This window comes from Nanorana parkeri, unplaced genomic scaffold (assembly GCF_000935625.1).
Source record: "Nanorana parkeri isolate BGI_ZX_2015 unplaced genomic scaffold, ASM93562v1 scaffold323, whole genome shotgun sequence".
In the NCBI taxonomy this organism is placed as follows: Eukaryota; Metazoa; Chordata; class Amphibia; order Anura; family Dicroglossidae; genus Nanorana; species Nanorana parkeri.
Genome location: NW_017306591.1, coordinates 1117022 through 1140070, shown reverse-complemented (window position 1 = coordinate 1140070; position 23049 = coordinate 1117022). Strand labels below are relative to the sequence as shown.

The 23049-nt window shown below is 48.0% G+C and overlaps 1 protein-coding gene across 1 annotated transcript in view; it reads left to right on the top strand.

Annotated features, from left to right (window-relative positions):
- The window catches only part of IGSF21 (immunoglobin superfamily member 21), a 426138-nt gene that overhangs the window by 205118 nt on the left and 197971 nt on the right, over positions 1–23049 (top strand). The window contains exon 4 of the mRNA XM_018558175.1: positions 13541–13659. Within this exon, the coding sequence (XP_018413677.1) occupies positions 13541–13659 (119 nt within the window). The remainder of the gene's footprint in view (positions 1–13540; positions 13660–23049) is intronic.

Genomic DNA, 23049 nt, shown 5'->3' with positions numbered 1-23049 from the left:
AGTTCTCCAGTTATCCAGGTCATGGTTTATCTGGTACTTGTAAGCCACATTCCGCTAGACATGTTCTTTAATGCGAAAGATGTTTTACTGTCAACAAGTTAATTCTGAACTGTGGAACCATCTGGATAAGTGAAGAACGTCACTCAAGTCCAAACAGGTCCAGTTGGGAGCAGTGACATGCGGTACCTTCCATGCTGGGTAAGGCATTCCCCCTGCCCATCCCAGCCCTGCGCCCAGCCTGTCGACGCCCCACCCCCCAACAGGGTTACCAAGCTATGTGTGGGGAGGAGGAAGGGAGGAGCCTCCCTGTCCCTCACTTGCTTGTTACTGGTGAGGCGTCGAGATCAATGTCCTCAGTGGGTTTTTTCTTCTTCTTTTTTTTGGATTGGACAGCTTGGACCAATGGCGCTATGCCATTGGACCAAACCATCCACAGAGCTCGAGCCTCTAACACAGAGTAGAGGCTGTTGCAGCTCTAGCCTTACTGTGTTATGTTACACAAGCAGTGGGGAACTGTGTAACCTAACTTAGCTGTCAAAAGCCGGATGCAGCGCCACCTGTAATTAACATCCAGCGCTCCGTCCATGACAGGTTACAATGCGGGGAGGCTTTCACTGCTGTGTAACCTGTTACAAGCCACTCTGAATGGAGAAAAAGTTGTCAGCTTCATAATACTAGGTGAGGCTCTGCCCCACCTGACTCCCCTGACCGCACGTCCCTGGTTGGGAGTCACAAACTACTATTAGCTGGTCAACAAATAGTTTGCACTACCTGTGTAAAACTGAGGCAGCTATATTGTATTATTGTTGGTCAGACTTTACATGGAGAACTAACTTCTGGTTTCCTGCTGCCCTCACTGCTTCTAAAGGCTTTTAAACGCTTCAGACACCCAACTGTCTAAGCAGCCAGGTCTGGGGAGAAGGAAGATGGCTGACATCACCTATCACACCAATGAGTGACCTCCCACCCACCAGGGTTGCAGCAGTGAAGCACAAACAGTCATCAATATGGAAATCTTGATGGGTTGAGCAGGTGAGCATGCTTACTCGTAAGGTACCTTATGAGTAAGCACTTGGGCCTCTAGAGCTGCTAATAGACCTACGATTGAGCAGATGAAGCATGGGAAGTGGACCCATTTTTTGGGGGACGTATTTTATAATGTGAGGTCAGCTATAAATAAAACAACTAGGACTGTGGAAATTAAAGATTCATTTCTCAATTAATCGTTAAACTTTTTGAGCGATTTAAAATTATTTTGATCGCTAATGAAAACACTCACCTCTCCGCCGGCTTAGTCCGGTGACGTCGATGTCCGTGACGGCTAACGAAGGGAAGGGGGAGGAGTCCGGTGACGTCGATGTCCGTAACGTCACCGGACTCCTCCCCCCTTCGTTAGCCGACGGAGCCACATGGGCCGGTGAGTTTGCCCAAGAAACTTTCTGCACGAGCGCCAGCTAAGGAATTGGCCTATACACATACAGCACAGCAATGAAGTCATAAAATGAACTAGGATCACACTAATCCACCACTCAAGCGGCGGCCATATTGAGTGGGGCACGTGAGATTAATGCTGGATTAGTGTGATCCTAGTTCTTTTTATTACTTCATTGCTTATTACTTCATTGCTGTGCTGTGTGTGTATAGGCCAATGTAGTTGGATCTGTATGTGCGTTATAATCGAAATTAATCGATGAAAAAAATTTCGATTAATCGAACACAACATTTTTAATCATTACCAGCCCTAAAAACAACCTTTGCGTGAGTAACGCTACAGGAATAAATAATTGTCTACAGTTTGTATGTTTTATTTGTGTACTTTTATCTACAATCTCAGAATATTTTCGTCCTCTCCGCTCTTTTCAGTCCGAAAACAAATGCCGCCTGTTCACAGGATTTCTGGTAATTGCAGACATGCCGGCCCGCTAATGCTTTTTCTCCGTATTGTATGTAAGCCATTTTGCTGCAATTTTAACCTCCCCTTCAGATTCCCCCGCTGCTCCCCTCTAACAGTTGACCCAGGTTGCATATATTTGACTTTGTCTGACACACAGAAGCACAGTTGGGTCCTTCCCATCTGTAAACGCATGATAAAGAAATAGGTGGCATGGAGCTGTGAGGCAACGCTATGAGAATAGTTCGGGGGGAACATTAGAAAAATGTCCGCCTCGGTTCTGGAGCTTTATAGGAAAGTGTTTTGGAAAATATGGTATTTTTTGTTCTTAAGCCGGTCACATTTGGCAGCTCGGCAGGCCTTGGAAAGAAGGTGCTGGCCTCCTGTCAGGTGGGGGCGAGCCAAGCCGAAGACGTTCTGTATACGGTTGCCAAGCCGGCAGCTTCTTATTGTCACAAACAGAAAAGAGGAAAAAAAAACATTAGAATGCCTGGTTTCCCCATCACTGTTCCACTCTTTATCTCTGAGCTTTGTCAAGCTGGATCATTCTACTTCAGCGAGCACCCATTGAGAACCCGGCAGGCTGCAACTCGCTGACCGCACAGCCTCGAACAGACATGTCAGAGGCCAAGTCTGCTTTAAAAAAAAAAAAAACAGCCTGCGCTCCAAATATCCGGCTCTTTCAGAGCGAACAAGCTAATACAACACTCTAGAAAGCTCTGCCGTGCCCGTGGGTCAGACACCGCACTTGTATAATGTGTCCCAGTGACACTTTGGTCCCTGACTTTCCAAAATATTGTAATATGAAAGCCGTTATAGGATTGTTGCTGCCATACAAACAAAACATAGACAAGAGAGAATGTCAGTCCAAGTCATCTATCAATATGTCTGTAAGGGGACACGCATTGTAAAAGACCCCCTTCATCGGGGCTTTAAGACCTAGTAATTGACATAATAATCTTGGCTATTGCAACTCCCTCCTCATTGGCCTTCCACTACACAGGCTTCCACCCCCCTCTGCCAATCCCTCCACTGGCTTCCATCCCCACACCCCCTCTGTCAATCCCTACACTGGCTTTCACTCGCCCAGAGGAATTCAGGATATTAACAGTCACTTACAAAGCCATCCACAACTCTGCTCCCGGCTATATCTCAGAACTTGTCTCAAAGTATCACCCTAACCGTCCCCTCCGCTCCTCCCTAGACCTCCTGCTTTCCAGCTCCCTTGTCAACTCCTCCCATACTCGCCTCCAGGAATTCTCTAGAGTCTCTCCCATCCTCTGGAACTCTTTCCCCCAACCTGTCCCTCTATCTCCCACACTGACTGCCTTTAGGCGTTCCCTGAAGACTCATCTCTTCAGGGAAGCCTATCCCACCTCAGCCTAACCACTGAACCATCACGTTCTCAAACAATTCATCCCCACACAGCTCCCTCCTCATGTATCCCTTCCCCCTCCCCTTTTAGATTGTAAGTCCTCAGGGGCAGGGCCCTCCTTACCATCTTGTTTTGAATTGTATTGTGATTGTAATGTCTTCCTTATATTGTAAAGCGCTGTGCAAACTGTTGGCGCTCTATAAATACTATGTAATAATAATAATAATAATGCATATGAGTGTGATCAATGCATTTCAAATATAAGAATATACAAACCATTGTATATAAAAGCTGTGCCTATTCTTTTCATTGGTCATATTGTTTGCATTGTTATAGCTTGTAGACTTGACGAAGAAAGGACTTGTAGAACCTCCGAAACGCATTGACCTTTCTACAGACAATGTTACTGATGTTTTGTCTTTTATACACTATCTCCATGTTTTAATGGACAAATAGCCCCGAGATAGGTCAATGGCCCTGTAACGGCTTTGGCATTTCCTTATTTCGAAGGACAAGGCTCATACCATGTGGTTGGGGCGATATTATATAGGACATGTGTGCTCCGAATAGCGCCTCTTCCACATTAAATGCAATCTGCCTGAAATGATACAAGGGTCTGAGAGCAGCCTTGGGAAAGTTATCAACAAAGGAACACAAAGGGCGCAACAACAACAATGGAGCACCGGCTAACTGGACACATTATAGCAGAGAATCAATGTAAAGACACTTACATGTGGATCAGGAGATGGGCGGCCTGTGTGGAGGATCGGGACACTCGTGGTGTATGCCCGAATCTGGCTGGTGTGCTGCCTGGAGAAGTCCGTCCACAGGAGGGAGGAAGACTGTGAACGTGGGAGAGGGGACTCTGCCTGTGGTGCCGCTGGAAGACTGCGGGCTCTGGGCAGTGTGGGGGAGAACCAGGGGAGACCCAGCGGTGTCGGGTGCAGACTGGGCTGCTGTGGCCGCTATAATTTGTCCAGCTAGCCAGTGCTCCATTGTTGTTGTTGCGCCCTTTGTGTTCCTTTGTTGATCTGCATTTGCAGGTTCTCCTCCTGTTTCCCAGGGCTGCATGCATGTCTGTTAGTTAGCCTTCCCCATCCGAGAGCGCTGTTTATGGTTTTTTTCTGTTTTTTGGAAAAGTTATCAAACTCTAAGGCCCCGTTCACACTGAGCGGTTTATCGTGCAATTTCCGCCGCGAAATCGCGCATATTTCCGCACAATATCGCACAATGTAGCTCGTCCAATGCATTCCAATGGAGCTGTTCACATCTCACAGCTCAATGTCGCCTGTAGCTCGTCGCTTGTACATGACCCTTTTTTCGGAGGACGTCGCGCAATTCGGCCCCAATAGACTCAATGGTGTCGCGCGAAATCGCGCTTTAGCGGCAGCAATGGTGTGGAATTCCTATCTCCTGATGCCCTGGAAATGCGGTTTCGGGTGCCGGGCGGGTAGTTGTTTTCTACATTTAGCCCCGCTTTCGGCAAGCAGAGCTGAATGTACAGCGGGGAAGAGGCCGCTTGTTTTGTACAAGTGATCTTGGCAATGTCGCCAAGATCACTTGCATGCAGCCTGCAGGTCTGCTGTTCTCCATGGGGTAGGGGGGCGCATTGAGGAACCTGACCTTGGGGCAGCAGAGAGAGTAAATCCAGCCCTGCTGGCATCCATATATATTTGGAAATCTATCCAACTGAAACTTTGTTTTATTATAATTCCAAAGGCAGGTTTTATAGTTGGTCCCCTTTGCTAGCTGGCAATTGAATGCTGGGCAATGTGTTTTTGTGGCATTGTAGTGAATTTCCCAGTGGTGCCTTTTACTGGGTATAAATTGCTCTGTTTGACACGTTTTCTGGTGACATGTAGGAATATTTGCTTATGGTGACTGAGCAGGATTTATTACATGGGTGACTTGGGGAATTCGGCCCTCGTGTTAGTGTAACGGCATATCGGGTAATAGTGGAAGACTAAGAAAGACGCCCACACAGCCACAGGCCTTAGAATGCAATGAGAGATGTTTGCTACAGACCTCGCCGGCATATCCAGGCCAACCGGTAGCGTAGCGCACAGAAGGGTAGTAGCTTTGTACAATCAATCTTTTGCAGACGCTTGCTGTCTACAGAGGTTCCCGCTGGAGAAATGGGCAACACATGGGTCACACAAGTCAACAATTCATTGTAGTAGACTCTGAACAAAGGAGCAACCCATAACTGGGAATCAAGGTAATCAGCAGGCTTCCAGTCCTCAAAATGTTAGCTGCCAAAAACTCGGAGATAGCTCAAGCTTTACCTGCCTGATAGGATCCCTTGTAGAGTCAGTGAGTCTGAGAAAGTAGTCACAACTGCTTCCCTTCAACACTCTGATTCTAGAGAGGAACACCCAAAGGTGCTTGGCCTACTGCTCATGGATCTCACTGCTTCCCACCATGGGTCTGAAGACAAGCGTTAATTACAGTGGGGCCTGACCCTAACACTTCACTCGACCCATTACACTTTAATAACTCAGCCTCACCTTTAAAATTAAACCTTTACACCAAACCTTGAAAATTCCACTAGAACTTTAACCTTAAGCCGAATCCTTCCATTGGCCCCCTAATAACTTATAGCTAGTATATACACTGTAACCAACTAAAACACTAGAAGTAAACCTGTCATCACTTGAGTGGTAGAATCCTGCTGTATGGAGACAGCTATCAAAAACCCATTCAGATCTTGCCTTTGTAGTGGCCACCGATCATAGAGAGCACCCAGAGCGGCTCCCTGGACGGCATCAGAGCGCTGGCCGCAGCTCCCTCCCGCACGCACGCCTGCCACCTGTCTGTGGCTCCCTGGACGGCAGAGCGGACAGCTGCAGCCAGGTAAGACATCCCCGGAAAATAAGACCTAGCGTCTTTTTTCGTAGAAAAAGAAATATAAGACACTGTCTTATATTCGGGGAAACACGGTAGTTGAGGGCTGGTGCAGACCTGGACGATCCTGGGACGCACATCCCGGACCACGCAATCATGCACAGTTGCTGCGCGGCCCTATTGATTTCAATGTGGTTACATCTGCTCGGCAATTGCTGAAAAAAGGTATTGTACCTTTTTTTTTTTTGCACGGTCATGGCTCGCGCAGGTGTGAACCTGGCCGAAGTATTGCAGCTTGGTCGCCTTCCAACCTGCAGTGAACATTGAGTCCCGTACAGGTAGAAGTAAGAAGAGGTTTTGTAACGGATACAAATAAATCTAAGCCCGCTCTATAATACGTACAATGCAGCAAGTTGCAATAACCAAGTGTAAAATAGCCACACAGAGAAACAATCCCACACATGTCCACCTAGCAGCTCTATCAGTAGCACAGGTTGCCTTTCAACCCATAGCCTATGATGGACCGTATAGGAACAGTCAGGGCCGGATTTACTCTCTCTGCTGCCCCAAGGCCAGGTTCCTCAATGCGTCTGCTGCCCAAAGGCCAGGTTCCTCAATGCACCCTCCTACCCGCCAAAAGGGCCCCTTCCCCCATCGAGAATGGCAGACCTGCAGGCTGCATACAAGTGATCTTGGCAACATCACCGGGATTACTTGTACAAAACAAGCGGTGGATTCCCCCACTGTACATTTGGCTCTGCTTGCCCAAAGCCGGGCTAAATGTAGAAGACAACTACCCGCCCGGCACCCGGAACTGCATGTCCTAGGCATCAGGAGATAGGAATTCCACACCCCTGCCACCCCTCTACTCCTTGCTGCCCCAAGTCCGGGCCCTGGTTGGCCTTGTGGGAAATATTATGTGCCATTTGTGATGGACCGCCTGGTACCCCGACTAGGTACCTCCGTCAGAAATCAGCTTCCTCTCTGCTGGAACCCGAATTCCAGTGTCCTCAGCCCAAACCTGACTAATTATTGGACAGAACCAATACATTAGGACAGAAAGCTAAACTCCTCAATCATCAGACAACACCAAGGCTGAAGTGGAAACCAAGAACTGACTTTATTGAAGTTTATACCTCACAGAATCGGATAAGAGTTTAGTGTGTTGAAGATCTCCCACCCCTACACAGCCGGGTGCCGCAGTGGAATTCCTTAAGCACCAACACTCTTTGAACCTAATGAATGTCCTTAATAAGATAAGAGCTTGATCATCCCAAACAATGGTGACTCCAGACAGCCTGCTGCCTATAATGAACACAGGGTCACTTGCATGTAATGTCAGGGGAAACATGCAGTATTGTCACTCCACACATAAACCTAGGAGAATAGTTCCATGTAACCCCAAGAGGTCTGAGGGGGGGGGATCTCCATAGTTCTAGGTCCATAGTCAGTAGGAAGGAGGCTAGCCCTCAGGCTCCTCCAGCAGCCCCAGTGACGGTCCAGTCCCTCACACCATTGCTCTGCTCTCTCCTCCTCTCAGCATATTATCATACAGGATTTATATAGCGCCAACAGTTTGCGCAGCGCTTTACAACATATGTGCAGACAGTACAATTACAGTCCAATACCATACGAAAAATATCAGAAGGACCCTGCTTGCGAGAGCTCACGAGCTACGATGCGCATGCGTCGCACCGTTGATCGGCTCCCATTGTTGTTCCCCTCTCAGTCCGCGGGCCTGCTGTGCAGGGAATGACAGCCGGCTGACACGGAGCCGCATCTCGCTTCTTACGCTAGCTGCATTTATAAATATATCTCCTAATGTTTTAATGAATGCACAGCCGCATTAACGGGCGCGTTTCTATATCGGCCCGGAGTTCAGCTTTGCTGAGGTAAGAGTCTGAATGTTTGTTGTTCGGTGATTTATTTTAAATTGCTCTCCAGCTTTTCCATTAGACTGAATTTCATTAAAATAAGATGAGCATTTTTTTTTTGTTCTCATACTACATATATATGAACGGAGCGCAGTGCTTCTCCACATTTAGCTGTTTAGAAGTTTTTCTGGATATTTTTGCATATATTTATATTTATACAGATCCAGAGATTGGGTACAGCGTGGCCCTCGGCCCCCAATGTCCGCAGCAGGGCCGGATTAGGATGGGAGAGGGGGGTGGGGTGGAGAAGGTTGGTAAAGCTGTGGAATTTAATACTTACATTATCTTCTCTCAGCTTCTCTGTTGTGATCACCGTGTCAGCTCCCGCTCCCGTAACACAATTACTTACCCTTCTGAGGAGCTGTCAGTGTTGGTAAACTCGAGCGGCTAAACTGCATTACCCAGCAATCCGCTTGATCCCATGAAGTTATTAATAGTTTATTGATTTTGCCCTATTGCTGCTGAAAGGTGTCTCCGTCCAGCGCTGCTGTTATCTGAATCCTGACTGGTGACGGCTGGCGGCGTCCTGATCAATACTCCTCCACTGCCAAAGTGAATGCACGGCCCGGCGTCCTTAATCCACTTTAAAAGGGGGGGGCATGATACCGCAACTTCATCTCAGGCGAGTCCGGAACTTTGGCCGTGTCAGGCGAAAGAAGAGGAAGGGGAGATGTCTGAGTGCTCTTCGCGGTGCCGGAAACCGCCACCGCTTCTGTATGCGACGCAAACCTGATGGGCAAAAGCGATACTGTGTACAGATAACACCAAACAGCGCCATTAGGGTCTTATTTTTTTTAATCATAGGTATTTATAGAGTGGCGTCCCTGTACACAGCACTTTATATATTGTACATTCACATCAGTCCCTGAGAAGGAGCTTACAATCTAAGGGCCCTATCTCACATGCATATATACGAGGGCCGATGTATCCAGGAGCCACTTAGCCTTCCAGCATTTCATTGGAGTGTGGGAGGAAACCAGAGCACCCAGAGCCAGGGTCGTACCTAGAATGCGGCAGTCTGAGGTTGTTGCCTCAGGCAGCATCTCTTTGGGCACGCCAGCCAAAGCGTCCATGGTTCCGAAGAGCTGAGCGAGGAAATTTGCATGATGCCAAACTGCCCCCCAATTAGCATGCACCAACCACAACCTTAAGTGGCGAAAAGGCTAGGGACACTCCTGCTCGGAGCTAACCCACACAAGCACAGGCAGAACATGCAGACTCCATGCAGAGAGCACCCTAGTTGGGGTTCAAACCAATAACCCCCTGTGCTGCAGGGCAGATGTGCTAGAATGTGGCAGTCCGAGGTTGTTGCCTCAGGCGGCATCTTTTTGGGCACGTGGACGGGGTGGCAGGCAGAGCGGCATGCACAATGTTTGCAGTGTGCCTGCCACCCCCCTTGCCACCAGAGCATCCCAGGTTGCTAAGAGCCAAGTGGGGAGATGTGTAAGGGTCACACATATCTCTCCCAGGTCAGCTCTCCAGAACCTGGGATGCTCTGACCAGCGTTCTGCTCAGGTTGCCAGGAGCTGAGCGGTGATGCCAGCCAGAGCATCCCAGGTTCCGAAGAGCTGAGAGATGTGTATGGTGCCGGCCAGACTGCCCCCCCCCCCCATAGCATGTACCACCCACCCTTCTCCCACCACAACCTCAAGCGGCGAAAAGGCTAGGGACCCCCCTGCTTGAAGCTAACCCGCACAGGGAGAACATGCAAACTCAATGCAGATAGTGCCCCGGTTGGGGTTCAATCCAACGACCCCTAGTGCTGCAGGGCAGATGTGCTAACCATTGAGCTGCACTTATGCAGTACGGCATGCACCATGTTGTACGGCTCAGGAACCAGTCAGACGGCAATGAAGTGATTTATTTATGACAGTTGTTTCCATTGTTTTACAGTCTTGTGCCTCTCCGTGTATTTTTTTTCTTCTCATAATATATGTATGTGGGGGCCGCCATAGTCACTTTATTACATATGCAGGCGCTGCTTTTTTTGTTCCTTTTGCGCGGCCGCTGCTCCTCAGCCCATCACAGCTAAGCCCACGCTCGAGCTATCAATCAGCACGATGTCACGGAGGCCGTCTCTACATAGTTTGTGAGGGTGTCATGGTAGGGTGTCAGCTCTTCCCCCTCCATGTGCTCAATGATTTCGATCAGCTCGTCGTCTCGGTCCCAACGCGCGGCTTTGTAATTAACACAAGAGTTGTTCTTTACGCGTCATTAGCGATAAAGCCGACCGCCGTTGTCAAGCGGAATGCACGGCGAGGAGAGTCGAGTGGTAAATCAAGTCTTCTGTGTTCCTCCAGCTTGACAGATGTATAAATGGCGTTGTGAATTATTAAGAAACACGTCTAAATAATATATCGCGTAAGAATATAGCTCAGTGTAGAGGAAAACTTCCAACAAGACCCGGAGCAAATCCTTCACTATGAACTCTCAGTCCCGTTTACTTATTTATAGTCGTGAAGTATTAGTCCTGGGGTCTTCGAGATCGGTGTCCCGGATCAGAGGGGGACGCTGACCGCAACGCACTGCCCACCGCCCGTCATGCCTGTTACACGTAATACAAGTCCCAGCATGCCTTGGGGTGCTGCATGTGTCCTCGGCCTCAACCTGCGCAGTGTGCTATAGAAGTTGGAATTTGATTGGGTAGCACCGGTGGGGGCTTGGGTCAGACTGCTTCCACACCTTTGCACTTGAGCCCCCATTCACACTTGCAAAGCATAACATTGCATGTCCTGTTTGTGTGCTTTCCCATTTTCATGCTCTTCATGTTCTGAACCCATTTGGTAAACAGGAATGCAGTACAGCATTGTCACCCTCCTCATTCTCTGCACCCATGTAGCACCCAGGAATGCAATACAGCGTTGTCACCCTCATCATGCTTTGCACCATTGTAGCACCCAGAAATGCAGTACAGCGTTGTCACCCTCATCATGCTTTGCACCCATGTAGCACCCAGAAATGCAGTACAGCAGTGTCACCCTTCTCATGCTCTGCACCCATGCAACGCACCAGAAAGGGTCAATCACAGGAGCTCTATGCATCACATTAGTAATGTCATGACGGAGTATATAGGATCTGTGGGCTGTGTATACGGCAGCTCGGCAGGGATTGCCTTTGACTTTGCATAGATAGAGCTCTGCGCCTGCTTTAATTATGATGCTTTTTCCTCCCTCGCCTCACATTTATATCTATAAAGAGATTTTTGACTATTATCTTAAATAGCTTTATGTTCTGCAGCTATAATGTCCTCCGCAGGCTGAACGATGACGATACCGAATATCAGCGCAGCAATCTAGCCAACGGGCCCCGTAATCCTAACAACTCTCCGCCATCTGATAGTTTATTCCATACAAATGAATGCAATCTGATGCCGAGCCTCCCGGGAGAGACATTGAGAGCCGAGACTTCCTGTTTGGGGTCCAGTGTTAAGGGAAAGCTCTTCTGTTTAGAGAATTGCGGTATTTGTAGAAGAGACCCCGGCAGACCATCATTTCCTGTATATGTACCGTAGTAGCCTGAATGTAAGACTTAAAGCGTATCGAAAGAACAAAAATGTCACATATTGCAGCTTACCGATCCTCAGATGCGGTGGCTGCTTTCGTTTTCTTTATTCAGGCTTATTTTACCTTTGTTTTCACCTGGTGACCCCCGCCAGTAACACACTTCCTGCCCTAGGGTGACAACACTCACTCACTGTACTGTATCTATAGAGGAGCAGTGTTATCATACTTGAACAGGGAATGTAATAGGACTACAAAACACCCCTCCTAGAGTTGCCTGCAATTCCCCCATCCCTGCCCTATGACCATTAATATAGAGTTGTCCCTCTTTGTGTCTATAACAACCTCCACTCTTCTGGAAAGACTTCCCATAGTATTTTCGAAGCTGTCTGTTGGATTTGTGTTCATCTGTGAGGTCAGGTACTGATGTTGGTTGAGAAGACCTGGCTCATAATCTGTGTTTCTCTTCATTCCCAAAGGTGTTCAGTTGGGTTGAGGTCAGGGCTCTGTGCAGGACACTCGAGTTCATCCACCAAACTGGTCACACCATGTATTTATGGCTCTGTCTTTGTACCCAGGGGACAGTCATGGTGGAACGGAAAAGGGCCTTCACCAAACTGTGACCACAAGGCTGGAAGAGCACACTTGTTTACAATGTCGTTGTATGATGGAGGATTCCCAGAACCTTCACTGGAGACACCTGATCTCCATCATTTGGAAGGGTCCCAATTATCTCAAAGGTGTTCAGTAGGGTTGAGGTTGGGGGTCTGTGCAGGACACTCCAGTTCCTCCACACCAGTAGGTCACACCATGGATTGGATGAGAAGACCTGGCTCACATTCAGAGTTTCACTTCCCAAAGGTGTTCAGTAGGATTGAGGTCAGGGCTCTGTGCAGGACACTTGAGTTTCTCCACCAAACGGGTGCCACCATGTCTTTATGGAGCTGGCTTTGTACACAGGGGGCAGTCATGGTGGAACAGAAAAGGGTCTTCACCAAACTGTTACCACAAGTGCTGGAAGAGCACAATAGTATACAATGTCTTTGTATGATGTAGTATTAACAGAACCTTCACTGGAGACACCTGGGTTCCATCATTTGGAAGGGTTACAATTTATCTCAAAGGAGATCTTTAAGATTGAGGTCAGGGCTCTGTGCAGGACACTCAAGCTCCTACACACCAACCTGGTCACACCATGTCTTTATGGAGCTGGCTTTGTACACAGGGGACAGTCATGGTGGAACAGAAAAGGGTCTTCACAAAACTGTGACCACATGGCTGGAAGAGCACACTTGTCTACAATGTTTTTGTATGATGGAGGATTCCCAGAACCTTCACTGGAGACACCTGAGCTCCATCACTGGGAGGGGAGTCCACATACTTTTGGCCATATAGAATATCTTGAATGGAGTTTCTGTGAATGAGCCCAACCATCCCACTGGGTAAAGAGCGAAGCCCCCATCGACACGGGCCGTGCAGGTAACACTTTGCGAATTAAAATGATTATGGAAACAAAACAGTTATTGTTTGCAGTGTCAGGAAAGTGGAAATCAAATGTAATTACATGTTTGTTCGATGTTAAGCTGTTTCCTTTTTTTGTCAAGGTTATTTTTAATTGGTAGATTCGTTATTCCAGGACCGCCTGTGCTTGTCTGGGCATAAAATCAGCGCGCTCCGTTTCAAATTTCCTTGAGATTTTGCAATAATCTGATATTTTTCTGTTATTTGCCTTAAAACCTCATTACACTTCAAAGGAAAGTTTGCGGTGTGAATGCGCGCAGGCGCGCGCCGGGAGATGAAACGATCATTTTCACAGTTCATAAAACCCGCATAGCGCTTTCTCCATTACAATGGCCACTATCTTCCTAATAAAACCTTTCTTTTTTTTTTCTTCTTATGGTTATTGGATCTCGACTGGGGCCGTCCTGTGTACACAGGATCGCTCCGCTTGGATGAGGTAATTAACTGCTTTTCATTTTCCTCCTTGTTCCGCCAGGCTGCCGGAGGTGCGCATTTCAGACAACGGACCCTACGAATGCCACGTTGGGATCTACGACCGGGCCACGAGGGAGAAAGTGGTCCTGGCATCGGACAACGTGTTTCTCAATGTCATGTGTGAGTAGCAATCGTACTGTTTTCATTTGTTCTTTTTTTGTTGTTGTTTCAAAGTATTTTTATTGAGATTTTATAAAGAATACAAAAGTGATACAGTTAACCCTCATCCGGGTTCCAATCAAATACAGAGACAATTAAGATATTCAAATCGTCAACCATATCAGTGAAGGGTCGAAGAGGAGACAGAAAAGATTAGGAAAGGGGGTGCTTTGGTAGTTTATGGCAGTTTTAGTTGTGTGGCAGTGCGTGGCAATGCCACGGTGTAGTATGGCAACTTTGGCGCCCAGGACTCTCAGCCTGAGAGGTTCCACAATGTGAATACCTTAGGAGTGGAGGAACTGACTGTTCAGTTCCTTCCAGGTTTTCCAGACTATAGTTGGATGGGATCTCCAGTCCTGGGGCCAGGTGTTGCCAGTGGCCAGTTTGGGCTGATCAGGTGGCTGAGAGCGGCCTTATTAGGAAGCCAGCCCAGTGCTTTAGGTCTCGTTCACACCTAGGCGTATTGCATATGCACGTTTGTCGCGCGTTTCCAAAGGCTTCTTGGCTGTATCCCAATGGAAACGTGCAACAAAACGGCCCAAAGTAGTACCTGTACCTTTTCAGGCGTGGGTCGTTTTGTAGCGCGTTAGAGACGGGCGGAAATACGCCAAGGTGGGAACGAGACCATTGAATACGATGGGATTTATATTTTTGAGCGTTTTGTAGAGCGTTCGTCGAGCGTGGAACGCGCTACAAAACGGTCAGGTTCACAAGAGGAAAGTTGTGGGTGTGCAAGAGGCACACGACGACAGGCAGACTCTGCTGCGTGCGTGAGCACAAGGGACACAGCTAGGAAGGTTGGAGAGGTCCAGAGGGTCTGTGACCCTGAGATACCTGTCGGGGAGGCAGAGAGAGACAAGGGGTGAATACTAACAGGCCTTCAGCTGAGGAAAGCTGCTGAGAACTGTATTTCCAGGGCAAGTCCTGGGACTATCACAGTGGGAGTGTATGGGACAGCCAGATGACCCAAAACATGATGTGTTGATGAGAGTCCGATGAACTGTTATGGTTTATTTATGCTGAAGAAAAGCAAGTTGGTTTTGTGAAGTTCATGGACTGTTCACCCTTTGAATGAATAAAGTCCTTTTTTATGTTAAAGTCGGCTGCAGGAGTGGTCACTTAGCGCTCACCATTGTGCTATATTCCCCCAAACTATCACAGTTGCAAGACAGACACCTGCGTTTCTTGTATGTTCCCTGAGATGCTTAAAGTGACATTAAACCCTCAGATTTTTTAACATAAAACAATACTGTAATGTGCGCCTTACTGTAATCCATGGTTGTTTCCCTTCTCTTTGCTGCTCTTCCTTTTAAATCTGTATCTGTTCTCATGCTTGGAGAGAACTTCTGTTTTCAGCAGACTGCCTTGTCTCACACGGTGTCTGTGTATAGGCTTGTAATCTGAGCCAGCACTACAGGAAGAGGCCCTGAGCTGAAAAGGGAAGTTTTCTCCAAGCATGAGAACAGATACAGATTCCAAAGGAAGAGCAGCAAAGAGAAGGGAAACAACCATGGATTACAGTAAGGCGCACATTACAGTATTGTTTTATGTTAAAAAATCTGAGGGTTTAATGTCACTTTAAGGTAAGCATATGTGACCGTGTACACCGGAGCTGAGGCGTGCTTATTTTGTGAACGCGGTTCTCCGACCCGTCGTAGTGAATATGACATGTTGGCCGCTGCTTTTCTGATACCATTTGTCGGAGTGTTCAGGTGACTCGGAGAAAGAAGGGTAATAGGCATACGTGGTCCGTGAGAGAGAGAGTGGGATAGGGATAGAGCGCGGGGAGGAGGAGGTGGGTTAGGGTCATGGTTTGAAGGGGCCGGGCGGTGTAGAGTGTTGAAGCACCATTTTGGGGAGACTCAATTGACAATGGGGGACGATACCGTCCGTGTAGCCACTTCCTGTGTGCGAAAGCGTACCGATGAAGTAGGACCAACAGGCCCACATTGATCTAAAGGTATCTAAGGTGTCTTGTCTACTAGCCTGTAGCTCTTCCATTTCATATACATTATTATTATTCAGGATTTATAGAGCGCCAACAGTTTGCGCAGCGCTTTACAATATAAGGAAGACATTACAATTCAAGACAAGATGGTGAGGAGGGCCCTGCCCCTAAGGGCTTACAATCTAAAAGGGAGGGGCCAGTGATACATGAGGAGGTAGCTGTGTGGGGATGAATTCTTTAAGAAATTTATATTTCAGGGGTTAGGTTGAGGTGGGATCGGCTTCCCTGAAGAGATGAGTCTTAAGTGGGAGATAGGCGGACTCAGTGTGGGAGACAGACGGACAGGTTGAGGTAGAGAGTTCCAGAGGATGGGAGAGACTCTAGTGAAGTCTTGGAGGCGAGCATGGGAGGAGTTGACGAGGGAGCTGGAAAGAAGGAGGTCTTGGGAAGAGCGGAGGGGAGGTAAATTTGCATGAAATATTTCAGATTTTTTTTTTTTAATCTTTCAAAATCCCCTTCCGAGCCGGTTGGTGGAGTTTTCAGGTTATACGAATGTGAACTGTGAGAAGATCGGAATGCTGAGAGACTGTTTGCAGCATTGAGATGTCTACAGGGATAGTAAAAGAAAATTGCAGTTGATGAGATTATTATTGTTTCGTGGGTGATGTTCACGCTCAGGTTGTCAGAGGAGGAAGGAGAGTTTTGACAGTTGCAGAGAAAAAAAAAAAAATCCAGTTACAAAAAGTTATATTTTGTCATTTTATTGGTCGATATTTACAATGTCTTGCAGAAAAAGTGCAATCCCTCCTTAACCCTTTCTCACCGGGCCTTACATATATATGTGGCAGCATGGACATGGGTCTCTCGGTTTCCTCTGCTGCAAATAATTACACGCCACATTGTGTCACCATACTTACGCTGACTACTTCTTAAGTAAGAGAGTGCAAATAGCTACACAGTGCAGCAACCTGTAACAACCAATCATAAGCCATCTTTTCATAGTCTGCCCACTCACAGTTGCTAAAAACTGATTTCTGATTGGTTGCTCTTGCAGCACATCGCATTTTTTTTCTTGATCAAAGCCGATTTTGCTAGTTTATGGAGCATTCTGCATGGCTTGGATATTGGGACGTCCTAAGGGTGGTTTTATCACGTCTGCATTGCCCTCTACTGTCTATGTCCAGCCTCCTTTGTAAGAGTATTGTAAGATTTTACAAGGAACATACTCATCCATGTGTACAGAAGGTGACGATTAGGGACATATCTGCATTAGTTCAGTCCACCGTGCCGGCAGGTGAATGCGGCACCTTCATGGAACCATCCTTCAGCAGCCGGTAACACCACAACCCTCAGAATTGTCCATTATCACCCCTTAGGCCTGGGAGCAGGGCCGGTTTCCCCACAAGGCCACCGAGGCCCGGCAGCGGTGTCCTTGTGGTGAAGTTCCGGGCGCCAGGCGGTAAGTTGCGCTTTCTACATTTAGTCCTGCTTTGCACAAGCAGGACTAAATGTAGTGTGAGGAAGCCGATTGTACGTTTATAATTGATCTCAGCGATGACGCCGAGATCACTTGTAAAAAGTCGTCTGCAGCCGGTCCGTCCTCCCCTTCCCACCTGCACCTACCTCTCTCCTCGCTGGCTCCGTCGACGAGTCTCTCTCCTCTTACTGGCCGCCTATGTAGGGAGCAGAGCGGCAGGGTTAGAAATAACCCTGCCGCTTCGTGTACAGAGTGAGAGGGGAGAGCTGTGCCAGAACTCCTGTATTGGAGGTGACAGGTTCAATAAAGAGAACCTGTCGTTGACAATTGCTATCACACAGGGGGCTTGTTAACTAGCTCCTGTGTGATAGCAATAAAGTCAGGTGGAAAAAAAATAAGAATAAATAATAAAAAAGGTGATTCAAAAGTAAAAAATAATAAGAAACAAATGATCAAAAAATAAGAAAATAATTATAAAAAAATAAACAAATAATAAGATTAAACAAATTATTAAAAAAGTAAACGATAAGATGAATAAAAATCTTAAAGTAAAAAAATAAATACAAATAAATAAAGTGATAAAAAAGTAAAGAAGCAATAAAAAAAAAAATTAAAACTGACACTGCCGCCCTGCCTTCTGGTTGCCATTCTTCATTGATGGGGAGCGTTGGCGGGGAGGGAGGGGGGGGGGGCGGCTTCTTGGATTTTGGGGGGGGGGGGGGGGGGGGGCGCATTGCGGAATCTGGCCTTGGGGCAGCAGGGAGAGTAAATCCGGCCCTGCCTGGGAGTCACCTGAATGGCACAAGTTGTGCTCATTCCAGATTGTATAGAAGGGGAAATCCTCCGCACACCTTGCAGCAATCAAGGCCTACGAAGACAATGCTGCTTGTAGTGATGGACACGGATGGCACCGTGCAGACACAATATAGGAAAAGGAATCGCCAGCGCACAGTAGAATAATCCAACACGTCCATTTATTGGACATAGACGTCACACGAGCCTAAGTGCTCATTCCAGACACGTCTCTTATAACTGTCTGCCTGTGTGTGGTTCTCCTGATATAGCGCGTCAGTCTTTTGCTGCTCTTATCTCGCCGGCCTATGCACTCATCCTTTTCTGGCTGGAATTTGTAGTGCCACCACAGCAGGAGATCCCAAGGATGCATGAGCTGGCCGTGTCACTTGCCCTCCCGAGGTGCTGGATGCCGGCGGAATGCCGGTGGTAGTTGTCGCAGCTTTCACAGCTCCGAGTTACCGTGTTAATCGCCTATAAAACATCAAAAGGAAAATCCTGAGGCCGTGCCTGTACCATTTTCCATACCAGTCAGCACGGTGCCGGCTTCCACTGAAGGGGGGGCGGGGGGGAAACGTGTCCTTCCGTTCAGATCAAGGTTATGGAAAATCAGAATCCACCCCCACAGGTACCCGTGCCAAGGTGTCGGATCAGCTGCACCCAGTCTGCGGAGAGGAGCAGATGCCGGTATTATTTTTTTTTTCACACCTCGGCTTTGATGCTTCCTGGCAGGGCAGGACTGAGACCGCAGAGCTGACGCATGGATGGGCCTGATAGCTGGAGGGGGGGGAGAGAGAGGTGGTGCTGATATGGTGGAGAGCATTGGTTCCCCCGGAGGTGCAGGGAGTCAGTAGGTAAGCAGCATTCTCCTGTCCAGTGATGGTGACTTAACCCTTTCAGGAGGTAAATGGTGCCCAGACCAAACGTAGCAGCGTCGGTTTTAATAAATATCCTTTATTTTTAATAGTCTGAGAAATGCACAAAATATAAAAACAATTCCACTTTATAATCCTTCACTTTTTAAGCTCATCGCTGTAAATGTCATCGCTGTAGCCTGACCCTTTCAGCTGTCGCGGTGCCCTTCTTTCTGTACGAGGCTCATTGACAGCTCGGGCTGGCAGGTTTGCTTCTAAACACACCTGCCAGCCCGTGATCACAATGACAGTGTGTCATAGTCATGAAAGTCAGGAAAGCAGCCGGCGTGGTTTTCGATTGTCGGTGTGAGACCAGCGCCGTCAGTGGCAACAGTGTGGCCTCCCAGTTCCTCGGCAGCACAAAAGGATAATGTTCCCTTTTAAAGGATCTGTGCGCTTTAAAACAAAGCACACTTGTCCCTTCTGTCCCCACCCCCTGGCCTAAATACTCCTACCCTCCCCCTATGCAGATCCGTACTTACCAAGATCCGATGGGCACATGTGTGTATAAGCGTCAATGTTCTTGTCAGGGGCGTAACTACAAATCACAGGGCCCCATAGCAACATTTTGTATGGGGCCCCGCGATTGCTAGTTGCAGAGCCCCAGCGGAGAGTGACCCTGCAGAGCCCACCATAGACTCTCTATAGTGGGCTCTGAGATCTCTTACCTGTCAGCGCCTCTGTGATCGACAGGCCCCGCCTTCTCTTACATCACTGGTCGCTGGCCAGTCATGTAAGAGGAGGCGGGCCCCGCCTCCATTCCAAACATAGCCCTCGTCTGACACAGCTCCGCAGCGGCTATGAGGGAAATGTGTCTGTGACATCCAGCACCCCCACATGCCATAGCGACCCAGGCGGCCCTGGCTGGGCCCCCCTGTGCCCGGGCCCCATAGCGGCTACCTGGGTCGCTATGGCGATTGTTACGCCACTGGTTCTTGTGCATCTCTGACACCCACAGCAGCACCACCTGTCAATCACCTACCGCTAAGTAAAGCATCGAGTGACCTTGTTTCTTGAACGTATAATACAATGCGTCCTTTCATAAAAGCAAATCACTTTATAACTGTGCGTTGCATCCTTGTCTTTTTTTAATTCATTTTAATTCCTATTGTACAGCAGATTTCCAATTAATGCATTTTTATCAAATCACCAAAGTGCTTAATTAACACCGTGTAGCTTATGCGGCTCGTTAACATCTCACTGAAAAATAACTTTCATGCCATTGCTGATGAAGCTCCGCAGAGCCGAACACTGCAATGCAAATACATGGACATGATTACCGGTGAAATTATGTTTTAGTGTCGGGGAACCAGGGTTGCCGCTCCCTACCAGGGTCGCCAGTGGCGGGGCAGGGTACGGGGTCTCCCTCCTCCTGGCAGGACTCCTGGCGCCAGGGTAGCTGGCGCACGTGGTACACAGGCTGCGCCCTCGCCCACTTAGTGTTTTCAGGTGTTAGCCAGGCTGGGGGAGGTTCCCAGCACACACCATCAGCCCCTTCTATTGGCTCCTGGATAGGGAAGCTTCCTGGTCGTCTTGGCAACCAGACGGTGGTCCTAGGTTTCCCTGGGTATTTACTCCAGTCAGAGCCCTGGCTTGTTGCTGAGTTCTTCTACCTCTATGGTGTGATTGCCCAGCCTCCTGTGTGTAGTGGGCCCGCGCCCACTTAGCGTTTTCAGGTGTTAGCCAGGCTGGGGGAGGTTCCCAGCACACACCATCCGCCCCTTCGGACCTGCTATTGGCTCCTGGATAGGGAAGCTTTCTGGTCGTCTTGTCAACCAGGGGGTGGTCCTAGGTTTCTCTGGGTATTTAATCGAGTCAGAGCCTTGGCTTGTTGCTGAGTTATTCTACCTCTATGGTGTGATTGCCCAGCCTCCTGTGTGTGAAGCTGCTACTTCCTGACCCTTTGCCTGGACTCCTGATTTATCGACCCTTTGGCCTGCCTTTCCGTTTCTGAACCTAGCTGCCTGTCTCGAACCGGATTGGACTTGACCACACTTTTTTGGATTCTCCTCTGGTACCTCGATCTTGGATTTTTCTTATCGTCCCTGTCATGGGGTTCCACTCACGGCCCAGCTGTACTCCCCTGACATTTAGATGGGATGTGATGACTATTCTGAAGTGTTTATACAATTTCTGATACAAGTAAAGGGGGCAGCCAGGTCAGCTCACCAATGCATACTGGATGATGTATTATTTAAAAAAGATCAGATTATTGCTCATATCAGCTGATTTGATGCTATTTTAGTAATGATAGCACTATTTTTAGGGTAAAAGTCAAATCACAACGATCGTCAGGGGTCACTGAGCCTTAAAACACACCATAAAAGGCAAATCCACAGATATCCCCCATTTCCAGAATTGCCACCATGATTCGGGCTGGGAGTCGGAGGTGGTGGTCAGAGTTTTGAGGAGGCTTGGGTGAACTTAGGTGAGTTCACAAGCCCAGCCTCATCTCTACTGATTGCAAGATTTGCCCTATGTGCCTAGGTGTGACACATTGTCACTGGAGCTGAAGGTAAGGGTGCCCAATGTCAATGGGACTGAAGGTAAGGGTGACCATTGTCACTGGGACTGAAGGTAATGGTGACCATTGTCACTAGGACTGATGGTAAGGGTGACCAATGCCAATGGAACTGAAGGTAAGGGTGACCAATGCCAATAGAACTGAAGGTAAGGGTAACCAATGTCAATGGAACTGAAGGTAAGGGTGACCAATGCCAATAGAACTGAAGGTAAGGGTGACCAATGCCAATGGAACTGAAGGTAAGGGTGACCATTGTCACTAGGACTGAAGGCAAGGGTGACCATTGTCAATGGAACTGAAGGTAAGGGTGACCAATGCCAATGGAACTGAAGGTAAGGGTGACCATTGTCACTAGGACTGAAGGCAAGGGTGACCATTGTCACTAGGACTGAAGGCAAGGGTGACCATTGTCACTAGGACTGAAGGCAAGGGTGACCATTGTCAATGGAACTGAAGGTAAGGGTGACCATTGTAACTGGGACTAAAGATAAGGGTGACCATTGTCACTGAGACTGAAAGTGAGGGTGACCATTGCCACTGAGACTGAAGGCAAGGGTGACCATTGTCAATGGAACTGAAGGCAAGGGTGACCATTGCCACTGAGACTGGTGACCATTGTCACTGGGGCTAAAAGTGAGGGTGACCATTGCCACTGGGACTAGAAGTGAGAAAAGACCCAACATTTCCAGTTGTAAATCTGGTCATATATTCTATGAATCCTCTTATATGTGAAATCTCCAGTAGTGAACCCAGAACCTGCAATCTCTGTTTATACTTGGCAGGAAGGAGTGAGACTCACGCGCGCTGCGAACACCGGATCAAGGCTGATCGGTCAGAACCAGGTTCTGCTAAGCGATGCACGCTCACAGGATACACGACGGAGCTTTACATGGTTGCAGAATCAAAGACGGGAAGCTGCAATCTAGTTTTAATACTTTGTAGGGTGAAGGCAACTCAGCACCGTGATGTCAGCTGAAACAAAACATAACACATTGGCCTATTCCAGCAGCAGCTTTTGACTGCTGCTGATTGGCAGGTGATAATGGGGGCGCTGCAAAGAATCAAACGCCGCTGTTTGATTGAAGTTTTGCTCGCTTGTTCCAGTTTGTGAAATATGGTTAAAGAATGAGATTATAATAGTAAGGAAATGGGGAGAAAATCCATCATGGCTGACACATACCATCATTTATTACTTATTTTCCATTATTCTCCTTATTTTTTTGTTTTGTTGTGGTGGACTTCTAAGAGAAGGATCTGTTCCTCTTCTCCTGCAATATTCCACACGGGTTACAGAAGTTTAATAACATTTCCGTCATTCTGAAAAAAATCTAACATCAGACGCATCAAACAGTAAGTGTCTCTGGGTCCCCCAGAACCGCTTTGCATACTAATATCCGATGACGGGGCTGTGGGAAGAGGAGGACGGGGGGTTTTGCTCTCCACTGGCAGAGATCATCTGGGTATGTCAGACCGGTGCAAGTGTTACCTGATCTGTTATCAGGCTGAGTGATTGGAGAATGAGCCTGATCCTCATAAGAGGAAATGAGACGTGAAAAATCATTTCACAGCCTGCCATGGTGGGTCCGGGGGGGTCCATATTTCTCCTGGAGCTTTCACAATTTGTATATCTCTGACGGTATTGTGAGTTTTATAGATATTGTCTTTAAAGGAGAACTATGAGGGGGGGGGGGGGGGG